This window comes from Lynx canadensis, chromosome A2 (genome assembly GCF_007474595.2).
Source record: "Lynx canadensis isolate LIC74 chromosome A2, mLynCan4.pri.v2, whole genome shotgun sequence".
NCBI classification, from domain to species: domain Eukaryota; kingdom Metazoa; phylum Chordata; class Mammalia; order Carnivora; family Felidae; genus Lynx; species Lynx canadensis.
The window spans coordinates 46,145,724-46,159,504 of NC_044304.2; the positions used below are offsets into that span (position 1 = coordinate 46,145,724).

Below are 13,781 nucleotides of genomic sequence, written 5' to 3' on the forward strand. Positions count from 1 at the left end.
AGTGAGAAAACTTCTGAGACCCCACAGGATGAGCCAGGGCAAAAGGTATCATCAGGGAGCCACCACACAGGCCAATAAGGTGGGAGAACCCGTGTCTACTCCAGGCTCTGCCACTTTACTAGTGGCCTGAGTTTCCTCACTCATGAAATGCAGATGCTGCACCAGAAACCTTACGAGGCCCTTTCTTCACGACCATTCAACACAAGCTAGTGGACACATCCCCAGATCCTTCCACCTTAGAGTTTCTCCATCCCAAATCACTTCATTCCCTCCAGGGATCCTTTCCACTAATTCTTGCCAAGACAGGAGACAGGCAATTAGCAACACGATTTTCTTTCAGGTGCCTTATCCAAGGACGTTAACTTTTTTTTTTTTTTAATCGTGGTGAAATACACATGACCTAAAACTTACCATTTCAGCCATTTTTAAGTACAAGTTGATCCTTCAACAAACTGGGTGTGAACTCTACAGGTCCACCCATAGGTGGATTTTTTTCAATAAACACATTATAGTCCTATATATGTATTTTCTGATTTCGGTTCATCCTAAACAATGCATGGTATATGGTGGTATCATTCTAAAGAAAGGTAACTTCTGGGTCAACTGACCAAGCCGCCAACATCACAGAGTATAGACTACATTTGCTGAAAGGTTTGCTCCAGACTCAAATCACTTCCATCTCTCAGAATAATGTTATAAACCTGTTCAATCCTCCTTGCAAAGTCAGACATGGCTCTAAGCACTGCGTGAAGTGAGACACATAAAGTTTTACCCTTTCTAAGGATTTCATTGATCACATTCTCTTACTCTCACAACTTCCTTTGTCCTTCAGTGAAAACTCATTAGCAAGTTAGGAAGAGAGTATAAGCAATAAGCTTATACCAGATGGTATTTAGAGATAAACATTATTTTCAATGAGTGCTTGAAGGCTTCCATGTTTTTATTTTCAACATTTTGAAAGTGGACAAGTGCTAAGGGCCCAATTCTCTAAGTTCTGCTTAGAGGAAGTAGTGTGTACTTCCTTTAGTAACTATAAACTAAAGACTGTCCACAGAAAGAAGTGTTATTTATAACTGCATGCTACCAGATGGCTTATCTCCTTATCACATCCCTAAAAAAGTCTAGAATAAATGTCTTCCGTGGACTTGATTTCAGAGAGAGGTATCAGTTCATAGCTTGCTAACTTACTGTACTTAAACGGTCATTGCACATGGAACATAGTGGTCATAATTAGGTTTATCAAGTAGTTACTACAGAACAGCCACGTTAAAATTTTTCTCTGCATTATCTTACTGAAACCACAAGGGGCGCTCCTATTTCCTCACCAATGAGGAAGCTGTGTGAGAGTTTAAGTGACTTGCCCCAGGCTATTCAGCTAGTAGTGGGCAGAGCTAGGAAACCAGGTCCAATTCTAAAAATGCATGCTCTTTTTCTTTTTTAAAAGTTATTTTTTAACTTTTTTTAATGTTTATTTATTTCTGAGAGAGACAGAGAGAGAGAGAGAGAGAGAGAGAGAGAGAGAGAGAGAGAGACAGAGCATGAGCCATGGAAGGACAGAGATAGAGGGAAACACAATCTGAAGCAGGCTCCAGGCTCCCAGCTGTCAGCACAGAGCCCGACACAGGGCTCAAACTCACAAACTGTGAGACCATGAGCTGAGCCAAAGTCGGACGCTCAACTGACTGAGCCACCCAGGCACCCTAAAAAATGCATGCTCTTAACTATCATGTTATATATACTTCTTCCATATGTACAATTAAATACATATGCATATATATGTATACATACGTATGCATATATATGTATGTTTATACATATGCATAAATGTATACACACACACACACACACACACACACACACACACACACAATTAGGTGCATTTGCTTGATTCTTTAACATCTACAAGATCCTTGAGGGCAAGGAATTTGTGTCTGTTGGACTCCCAGAACCCAGCACACGAGTCTGGCATTGAGTGGGCTGCCAATAATTTTCCTGAATGAATAAAAGTATAGACTTACATAGAAATCATAGGTGTAGATATGTATACGCCTATATTATAAATGTGTCTACATATCGACATGAAAAAAAAAAAAAAACAGAATATCCTGGCAAAAAAAGATGATTTAACTGTTGTGTTTTTCTCTTCTCAATAACATGATTTTATTTCCAGATCCTTAGGGAAAGAACAAATGAGTCACACTATAGCATAGGGAGTCATGGAAGGTAAAGCTATAGAAATGGGAATGACACTATATTACTCTGAAATTAATTAACAAGTCAAATGTTAGGTACAAAAGCCAATTTGCCAGATCAATATTTTTAAAAAATAATTTAGTGGAGATAACAGATTAGGAACGTAAGAACAGAAAACTGATTTAAAATCTCAAGATATAAAGAACGAGAGGCATAATTCACTGCCTCTCCCTTGCTTTTGGAAGAAGCCACTACATGACACAGCAATTCACATCTCTTAAATTATCTTTCATATTTATAACACTTCCTGAAATTCCTGACTTAATGTATGCAGTTTGTGATAAAATACTACGTGGAAGTAAGTAGCCTTTCGTGTTTTGTTTTTCAAATAACATCTGGAGTCTGGTAAACACTGTACAAGTCTCAACATCAGAAGACCTGGGACTTAATCCTGACTCTGAAAATCAAATTCAAAATCTGGGGCAAAGTCAACACCTCTCTCCATTCCATGAATTCTCATAAGAAATGAATCTAAGACCACATTCCTCTTTTTACACAAGCAGGAATATTTTGAGGATATGAGAAATGAAGGGAGAGAGAGAGAGGGAAAGCACTTTGGACTCTTCAGGGGGAAAGAAAACCTCTATAAATGTAAAGAATAAGCACTTTGACTGGACTCCTCCCAAAAGCACTAGGCAGCCCGGGGTATAGTCAGGGTGATCACACCAGAATGCAGGGTCTGAGGCTTATCTCTTTGTCTGGAACCAAAAACACACTTCACACTAATAATCTAGAAAGCTAATGTGGGGAAGGGCTTGGGGGACTGTCTTCAAGCTGAGAGACTCCACTTTTTCTTCCCAAACAATTGGTAATGATTCTGACAGAGAGGTGCCATGGGAAAATGGTTTATGAATATGGACTGTTGTGTGGGAAAAACTATAAAGAACAGAATTATTCTGTGTGTTGGAAAATACACATAAGTGAAGTTAACTTTTGCTGACTTCCACGTGGGATGAGATAGAGGTCTTAACTGCAATCGTTAAGCCTAAGTTAGGGGCTAAGATACCAGGGAGATATTGGGAGATTCATTGTAAAACCAAGAAGAAAACTGCCCAGGGGAGCCCACATATGCAAGAGATGGAAAGGGAAGCCCACAGAGTGGAAGACAGAATGTCAAGCCCAGCTGAGAGGGTCTGGTCCTGGAGGTAGCATATAAGCTTCTGGCTGACAATTCATACCACAAAGCACACCAAGACAGGAGATTCAAACCTCAGCAAGTGGCCCGCACTGCACGCCTACTCCACCTAGAATTTCATGAGTACCCCTCCTCTGGCCAGAAAAGCTGCTCAGACCTGGTCTTTGGGCTTTGGACCCAAATAAATAAGGGAGCCTTTGCAGGCCCTACCATGCTCCTTTCTTCTCAGCCCTTTCCAGGTAAACAGAGCACATGGAAAGAATAAACAGCCTTTGAGAGGAAGCCAGAAACCTGGGCTTTGGTTCTGACTTCCTAAAGGTCAGTGGGGCAAAAACTTCCTATTACTGTTGAAGTAGGGGACCATAACTAGGGATTTTGAAATCCAAACTCTCTGTAGGCAAGGACTAGGATTTTTTTTTTTTTTTAATGTTTACTTTTGAGAGAGAGCATGCGTGCAAGAGGGAAAGGGCAGAGAGACAGGGAGAAAGAGGATCTAAAGTGGGCTCCTTGCTGTCAGCACAACCCAATGTGGGGCTCGAACACATGAACCGTGAGCTCATGACTTGAGCTAAAGTCTGACGCTTACCTGACTGAGCCACCCAGGTGCCCCAACGACTGTGATGTTTATCACAGCAATTAACTGCCCCTAGCACACAGCACATGCTCATTACATGTTTATTAAATAAATGAAAGAAAAAGAACTTAATCTGGCCCAACAAAAAACAAGAGGAAGTGCTGAAGGGGACAAGATTTTCAAAAAGGAAATGTTCCAATAGACAGGTACTTGGAAAAAAATAACTGGCTCTAGACTAATGAGTGCTGACTATGGGGCAGGCACCGTGTTGACTGCTCTCTCTAACCTCTTTCTAATCCTCCGAACAACCCAGTATCCTCATGTGTTGTTGTTAGTCCCATTTTGTAGATGAGGAATCTACAAATGACAGATGACAGAATCAAAAGATGTCATCCTCTTCCCATGAGGCCACCATGCCAGTAAGTGGCAGAACTAGGATGTGGGCCTATGTCTGAATCATTTTAAAAGCAGTCCTCTTAACCATGTTACTGCCAGCCATTTCACCCATCATGGCCTACTCTCGAAGCCAGCACCAGACGCCAGGGCGATTGCCAAAATTTACTGTGCACCCCAAGAATTGCTTGCTACAACCCCTAGCAAAATGTACAGATGAAGCAGTAAGCCAAACAAGGGCAAGAACACCTAAGGCCCCACGACTCTTTAAAGCTAAATTTCAGATGGAAACCCAGGCTACTGACCTCTGCTTTCATCATGTAACAATGGTTCTGTTATTCAGCGCAGCAGGACGAACCTGACTGAGGATGGCAAATAATCACATTAGCAAACTCTTCACTCTTTCATTTAACGTTTCTGTTATAACCCCAATCCATTATGCTGACCTTCTGTCCTCCCAATCTTAGAGCACACATGGCTTTCCCTTCCCAGGAGTGCCATACACTGTGAAAAAGATAGCTTATAAAAGCCCTTTTACTGAGCACATACCAAACTAAGAACGACAACTTACAAGTCATTCTCCAAAGCCCTAGCTGGTTAGCTAACAAATTCTTTAAACAGCTCTAATGCTCCTATAAGGATGAGGTAAATATGTTACAGCAAAACTAAAAAAAGGCAAGCACACAAGGACACAGGCATGCACACGTGTGCACTCGTGCACGCGCACACACACACACACACACACACACACACACCTCACTATTTTTACTTTTACTTTGAGCATGGAGAGGGCTTGATGTTTCAGGACTAAAGGGCAAGGACAGGGCAGCTGTGGCTCAGGGTACCAACGGCTGAGCACTTACTTCAAGAAAATGAAAGCAGTGGAAAAAGACAAAACTCCTTCTCTGCTTACTATGAATTCCTCAAAGGGCTGTGCCCTGTCTTCCCTGTCTGGATGTCAAGGACCTAGCAGAGGGATCTTGCCAACTACTGCCATCCTTTCAAAGGGCACCTCCTCAGAGAAGCCCTTAAAGCTCCAACCAGCAGAAAACAAGAGTTCATCGAGGCTCCCACCTCTACCATACCAGCAACAATTCTTACCACGGTGCCTCTGGATTAATCTGATCACTACCCAACCTACAGGCTTCTCAACAACCAGGTCTGTCTCATGCATCTTTGCATCCCCAAGAGAGCCCTGGAACATAGTAAGTGCTCAGTAAATGCAGGCTGAGCCCCCATTCAGAGTGTATCAATGACAAAAACACAGCCAAATCTGTCAATTATAAAGAGCTGGAAGGGAAGGCTACTACCATAAATGACAGTGCTGATAGTCACAACAATTTCTATACGCTGTTTCTCAAAGTTGAAAATCATAAAAAAAATTGAATTTCATGGACAGAAGACATAGGCTCTGAATTGTTTCAAAATGCAGCTATAAACATAGAGAAATTTCTCAAAAGTTTTCTTTCAAACTACTTTAAAAAATAGTTGCATAAAAAAATAGCTGTATGGGGGCGCCTGGGTGGCTCAGTCGGTTGGGCATCCGACTTCGGCTCAGGTCATGATCTCGCGGTCTGTGAGTTCAAGCCCCGCGATGGGCTCTGTGCTGACAGCTCAGAGCCTGGAGCCTGTTTCAGATTCTGTGTCTCCCTTTCTCTCTGACCTTCCCCCGTTCATGCTCTGTCTCTCTCTGTCTCAAAAATGAATAAATGTTAAAAAAATTTTTTTAAAAAATAGCTGTATGGCAAGTGTATGTGGGGGGGAAATAGCCTAAAATCAATGTATATGGTGGTGGAGGGAAGGGAAGTTTTATTTGGTTACAAGCTTACTAGGGGCCAACAGTGAGAAGCTGCCCTTCCTGTTGCTGCTGCACTATTCATAAAAATAATAATAGGACTCTCAAGAATAATGCTACAGTACTAATAATGATTAAAATGTATCATATGCTTGCCATTTGCTAAATATCATGCTAGGTGATACAAACTTTCTCTCTGTCCCTCACAATTCTATGAAGTCAGAATCTTCTATCCCCACTTAGGAAAAGAAGCAAACTGAGTTCCAGAGTAGTAAAGTGACTTTCCCAGGATCATACAACTGGTAAGCCAGAAGTATAGCAAAAACATTCAAACCCAGTTCTATTGGATTCCACTGGCTCACCTCCTCACTGCTGACATAATCTGAGATCTGATGAGAGAAAATGATGGAAAAGGACAGTCCTAGAATTAATAGCATGGATCAGGGGACATATTGAATATTGCGTACAGTTCTGGGTGCCCGTTGAGAAAAAAGGATTTTTCCCTCCCACTCTTGTTATTCAGAGGAATGTAATGCAGCTTGCCTTGGACTGGAAACCAAGTTATCCAAGGTGCACCTGAAGGTTGGGGATCCTTATCTAGAAAGACAAAGACAGAGGGGCACAGGCTGGGACTATCTCCAGGTATTTGGAAAGCTTTTGTGTACAAGACAGAGAGAAGATGTGTTCTGTGTTCTCACCAAGTACAGAATGAGGTGAAACTTCAGGACAGGATACTCTGGTTGGTCACAGCAACCTCACAACAATGAGAATATCTGATAACACAAGTTGCCGCAGGTGTTAGAGCGGCTGCGGGATCAGAGCTGTCTGGTGTACCAAAGAAGGGATTCCTACAGAGGCAGAGGCTGAAGGTCTTCATTTCCCACTTTTAAATCCACTGGTCCTCCAAACTGAGAGGGGAGGCCAAGATACACGTGAGTGTCCTGCTCTGTTTGCTCAGGGAGAGTCAACAGTAACATGAGGCTGTAAAGGCTTTCTCTCCACTTGGGAGAAAAAGAATTATTTTCCCTGACACAGTCCCAAGACACTGTTTTCCTTTTAGCACATACTAAGTACAATGTAAACCATATTAATTTACTATCAAATTTAAGTCAGCTTCATTAACACCTGAATGTTTTTTTTTTCATTTTTGATACTAGGTTACTTCTCCTTCAAATCGATTTATTCATGCCCCTAAAACATCCTCATTAAAAATATGGGAATGAGGTCCTTAGAGCAGGTAAAAGTCCTCAGTCAGCTCCTCGTCCTAGCACAACCTAGGTACCAATGATGGCTTGCTGCACTGATTAGGCTGCTGTTGGGTAATCGCTGAGTGTGGCAGGCTCAACTAAGAACGATGACATGATATTTACCGGGTTTTGCCAGACTGAAACAAGGACAGTCGCATGCCAATGGCAGAGGAGGACTAGGAAGACAGGCTAAGTAGGAATCTAACATTCTTGCTGTACAAAATTCATTGATTCATGCAGTGGCAGGAGACCAGAGGAGGGGTTACTGGGAAAAGAAGTAATCAAGTGTGGAGTGTAGAGGATGGACCAAAGTGATGTCCCAAGTGCCATCATCCCAAGTCCCAAGGGCAATCACCGCATGGAAAACAAGATTTTGAGCAGGACTGACAAGTGTGGCACCTGCCAGCACACTGTACATGCAGATTTCAGGTCAGAGGGAAGGCATGCGCCATGTGTGACAGCCAGGGGCTCCGAGTGTCATTCAAAACCGTGTCATTCAATGTAGACAAGGAGGGCTTACCACCTCCCTGGTCAATCCTATACCGTGACAAAGCAGCCTGGCAAAACAGGATACAGTTCCAAAAATGTCTGGAGCTATACAATCTAATTGAACAATCAAATTACACACCAACAAAAACAAAACAAACTCAATCTCTGGCTAATAGAATTTGGCAAGCAGCCGGATTCATTCAAAGCAGGAATGGTTTTTGAAAAACTTTATTCCCGCTGGACTTGAATGAACCATGAAGCACTAGCAAGTTTCTCATTTAAGGATGACAATGTGTTATGCCAGCCAACGGTAAGGAGAGAAGGAGTTCTGAGCATTCTTTATTTATAAATATCACTTTCTTCCCCAACATTCCTCATCAACTCTGCCTGAGAGAAGCATATAATACCCCAAGTAGGCAGTCAAAACATAATTTAAACAAAAACAATACACAACAACACTTCTGAGGTATAAAGTACTTTCACATGCAGCATCATCAAATTTAACTTCACAACAAATTCATGATAAAAGTAAAATTATTCCCAACTTGTAGATAAGGAAAGTTAAGATATCCTAAGTTTAGGGGTACCTGCGTGCATTCGTCAGTTAACTGTCTCACTCTTGGTTTTGGCTCAGGTCATGATCTCATGGTTCATGAGTGTGAGCCCCCCTCATTGGGCTCTGCACTGGCAGTGGAGAGCCTGCTTGGGATTCTTTCTCTCCCTCTCTCTCTCTCTGTCCCTCCCCTACTTGTGCTGTCTCTCTCTAAAAATAAATAAATAAACTTAAAAAAAAAGAGAGATATACTAAGTTTACAGAAATTCCTTTAATATTAAGTGGCACAGCTATAATCCAAGTTACTTTGACTCATTCCAAGACTGGAGTTCTTTCTCTCAGGAAAAAAAAGCTGCCCGAATGAAACCATATACCTCAAAGTTAGAGTGGAAAATATATCATAGATCACACCATCCTCTCACACAATCAGCAAGCAAGTCGGCATGGTACGTGGGTAGTGTGAGTGAGTATGCGGGTGCTGGAAATTAGGGTGCTATGTAAGCTCAACACATTCTTTACTGAAAGCACTACATACTGCCATAGATTAATATGGGCCTTGGGGTGAGGTAACTGAAAAGGGAAAAAAATGACCTTTTTTTGTTTGTTTGTTTGGTTAAAAGAAATAGTAGCAGCAATGGTAACACTCTGGACTGTATCTGTGTGGAAAGAGGTGATGCCATCTTAAGCAGCTCCAGAAGACACACACACACACACACACACACACACACACACACACAAACACATATGCACACACCCTCCACATAACCTCCTACCAGCTAAGACCAAACCAACCCTCACTTCATATGGTCAAATACATCAGCCTCTCTCAGAATTGTGTGTACAAAGCACACAAGATATTTCCACCACCTGCTTCTGCCATAAATGACTGCCCAATAAAATAAGCACTAATGATTAACTTTTGCTCCCTGGAAGTCACTGAATGAGAAAAAGATATTCCCTGAATAGCCTTTGCATACAGAACACTGACTTTTCTCAAGCTCCCCAAAGAAGCTTTAAAATGATTTGCCATTATGAGTTAGTCTTGGAACTAACACATATGCATGGCATGGAAGAGGTCAGTTCCTGAGTTGAAATGTTTACTAATCACGTGGACATTTTGGTTCAAAACTCTCCCTGAAAATGTCTGTTTCCAAGCAGCCTTTGCTTTTGAAACACCTGAAATATGAATAGTGGTCACACTCAATTCTAGGTCTCTGGAACTGGTTTTGTTACAGGACCAGCTATTATGCACCACATTCTTTGCTAGGCACTGGAGATACACAGGCCATTAGGGAAAGAAGGCAAATAAATTGAGACCTCAGTGAGAAATAGGAGTTTTAACCAAACCAGATGAAAACTACTATAGTTGTGAGGAACTGCAGAGCTCAAATTCCAGAGAAGAGGGAAGCTCAGAGATGACCTTTCCCATTCTTAGTTTCACCTAGAGGTCTGCTGATTCACAAAGGCAGCAGCTATAAGGCTGAGAAGCTGAATAGAACTCTCAATAGACTCGTGGCCTAAGGAAACAAAAAATGGAATTACAAGACCCTTCAAGGAAGAAGAGCCATAGTAAAACCCCTGACTTTTGGTTGGCATACTAAAAACTACATCCAGACAAGCCCTCACAGGGACTGAAGCGCACCTTCAAAACATCCCAACTCCTGATTGGAATTAGCTCATCTGAAATGGAAGTTTCCACAGGCAAAGGTACATCCTCTCTAGAGAAAGATCACGCTATCCAGATCTCCAATAATATCTATAATTTTTCATATGCATTGTCCGGTACTCAGCCAAAAATAGCCAGGCATGTGAGAAAACAATATGTGACCAAACCCAACCATGACAACAGAAGCAGGTCAAAGGGTAGCTAGAGACTAGAGTTATGAGATGCAGACTTTAACATATGATGACTAAAAACCACAGTGAGATTGCACTATACATTGACTAAAACTGTTTAAATTAAAAATATTAACAATATCCAGTGTTAACCTGGAGACCAGTTTTTGTCCTTTTCCTCTGGTTAAAAGAAATACAGTACATACAGTAAACTGTTAATATATGTTACGTCTAAATGGCAGGTATGTATTATACTATTTTCTGTACCATCCTGAATTTTTATTAAATTTTATAACTAAATGTTTGAAGAAGAAGTAAAAGGTATGGCTAGAAAGATCAGCAAGGATTAAATGATCTTAGCCTTGAGAACTTGTGTTCAAGAAACTGTACTTTCTTCTTTAGACAAGAAGCCACTGAAGGGTTTTAAACAGAGGAGTGACTGCGTTAAATCTGCTCTCTGTAGACGTCATTGTAGCTGCATAGTGCAGAGAGATGGAAGGCAGGGGCCCAGCTGGGAGGCTGTTGCAGTACCCCAGATGGGACATGCCAGTGGCACTGGAAATGAAGGAAGTTGTAAAGATTTGAATGATGGAATCTGAGTTCTCTAGGAAGTTGGGGTTTAGTTCTCAAAACAGATGAATTTTAGCCCATTCAAATCAGGAAGCAAATGAGGCCACTGTGACCAAGAGAAATCTAAAATCAGAACAATTTATAAAGCAAGGACGACATCTAAGATAGCTCCTGGGACTGGGGAAAACAAGAGAAATGTGAATTTTTCTGTAAATCCTTAGAAGACACACAAGCAGTTATAAGACTGGAAGCTAATAAGCGCTCAGCTCGACAACAGATGGTCAGATAGATACATTCACAACTTGCCAGAATCCTGAAGCCTTGTGCACCCCCTTGCAAACATGCAGATGCTTTTATCCGAGGGGGAAAAAATCTATTTCTGACTCTGACAGCAAATGCCAAGTCACATCTTGCCAGTAGAGAATGGCATCTCCCAACCACAAACCTACCGAGAATTTCACAACCTTATTCTCATTTTGGAGAGAAGAGTTGTCTTTGACCGCTACTTGCACCAGCCCTGCCAGAAAGTATAAGGGAAATGAGTGGGGGAATGACAGTTTCCGAAGAACTCAGCTTTTTCATCTGCACCCAAGAAAGTAGGTTTGTGTCTCCAGATTATTCATGAGCAGCCCACGTGTTATTCTGTGAAGAAAAATCAAGCACATCAAACAAATTTATCCTTATATTCCGAAAAATGGCCTGAGGCACAGAGCCTGACAGTTTCTTCAATTACTCGAGCTGCTTAACCTTCCACTGACAAGAGACTGAAGAATTAATTTTCTTTATAATTACTCTTAGTTGCCTTTTCAAAAGGTTAAGGTTTAAAATTGAGCATATTAAGTTCCCAGTCTAGCTAGTTTTGGTATAAATATATATTCTTGGTTCTGACTTATGAATGTCTAGCTTGCTAGAGATAGGATTTTTAAATGGTTCTTTCCCCACACACAACAAAAAATATTCAGACACGGTTGTTTTTTTTTAAGGAAGTACTTCTCACCTACATGCCCATGTAGTCCCTCAATTTTTGTATGTTCTTCTGACAGAGCCTGGTTTTAAGTGGCACAGTTGAATGTTAGTTGCATTTAACATTCTTCCCATACCAGAGTAGGTAAAACTTAGATAAACGTGGTTGTCTTAATTCCCAAGGCATATGATGTACCGAACTGACATACTGCAGAGTGCAGGAAATAATCACTAAATGACTCAACTTCCTGACTCAACATTGACCAGAAAATACTTTCTCGTTTTTCTCTAAATAACACTCCTGAATCAAAATTTCAGCCAATCAAAACTCAGGCACTTAGCTGCATGATAAATACCATCTAGCATATCTCACTGGTTATTACTAAAAACATTAATGAATTTTGCATAGTTATTTAGATATCTTACTCTGATCAAATTTATGAGGCTGAATAATAATTTCTAAAGTTATAGGCAGATTCACTCAAATAATTATTACCATCACCATCCAGAAGTACATAAAATGCTTGTAGATATTTCTACACAGCGCTTTAAACTTGAAATGAGAGACACGTACTTAATATCCCTTTGGGGAAATTCCAAGATTAATTTCAAGAGCAGACAAATACTCTTCAGAAACACATGAAATTCTTGCCACAGACCGCCTAGGGGATGGATATAATCTTCTCATGATACAGTCTGAGAATGATACTCACTGGGTTAAGTGTTTTTTCAACAGAATGGTGAACGGTCCACCAGTCTGAAGTCCATTCCCATGCGTTCCCCACTATATTGTATAAGCCATAACCATTGGGAGGAAAGGCGTCGACCTAAAAATTAAAAAAAGGGAATATGCTGTCAAAGTATTCACCTTCTTTGGAAAATCTCTTTGCTGCAAAAATGCACTAAAAGAAGTAGAACTTCAAGGTATGAATATTAATTTTCATTCTGACCATCAAACTGCAATTTGGCCAATGTAAAAACAAAGAAAGAGACATGTTTTGCTTTGATTTCTCAAGGGGAGTTTAGAAACCTAAGGAGAGTTTATACTACATGGTAAGGAAGCCAACAAAACTCTTCCTAACAGACAAATAATGACCAAATCTGTACCTGATGGGGGAGGGGGGAGATGATGATTTCAACTCTCAAAAGCGTAACAGAAACATCATATCAGACCCACTATAAATTTTACCATCAGAGCTAAGATATGTGGCCACATAATGTCTTTTACATTGAAAAACGCCAAGTCACTTCTGTCCTCTCTACCCACCAGCCCCCTCCAACTCACTATCTTATCTTTAAGCCTCAGTCATTATCATCAAAACACTGAGACGACTTGTTTTTCTAAAGAAAATGTGAATTCATTATCAAGCATATTTGTAAGAAAAGGTTTGCAGTCAGTCTCTGGAACCTGGAAGTATGAGGCCAACTGAGATTCATCAGCAAGCAATCATATCACATTTCAGAGGCAGGTCAGACAATCTGCCACATAATATTGTCACAGACAAAGAGCCAAAGTATAAAGCTTTTTTAAGAAGGAGGGAAGGGAGAGGGGTAAGAAAAAACTTTAACTGAAAAAGTTAGTGTAGACAATTACACTATTTTAGTGACTTAAAATATTTTCCCAACATTTTTTAATGGAAATTCTCAAACATAAAGAAAATTTTCATTTTTTTAAATGAAAATATATCAAGTTATCTTTGGGTTTTTATTTTTTATTTATTTATTTATTTATTTTGAGACAGAGAGAGAGAGAGAAAGTACAATCAGGGAGAGCAGAGGGAGAGAGAGGGAGAAAGAGAAAAGGAGAGGGAGAGGAAGAAGAAGAGAGAGAGAGAGAGAGAAGGAGAGGGAGAGAGAGAGGAGGAGACAGAAAGAAAGAGAGAGAGAGAGAGAGAGAGAGGGAGAGAATCCTAAGCAGGCTCCACACTCAGTGCAGAGCCTGACACAGGGCTCCGTCCCACAACCCTGGGACC

The 13,781-nt window shown here is 40.9% G+C and overlaps 1 protein-coding gene across 1 annotated transcript in view; it reads right to left on the bottom strand.

Annotated features, from left to right (window-relative positions):
* SUMF1 (sulfatase modifying factor 1) overlaps positions 1 to 13,781 on the bottom strand; it is a 94,916-nt gene that overhangs the window by 27,477 nt on the left and 53,658 nt on the right. Inside the window, exon 7 of the mRNA XM_030307279.1 lies at positions 12,522 to 12,635. Coding sequence (XP_030163139.1) covers positions 12,522 to 12,635 — 114 coding nt within the window. The remainder of the gene's footprint in view (positions 1 to 12,521; positions 12,636 to 13,781) is intronic.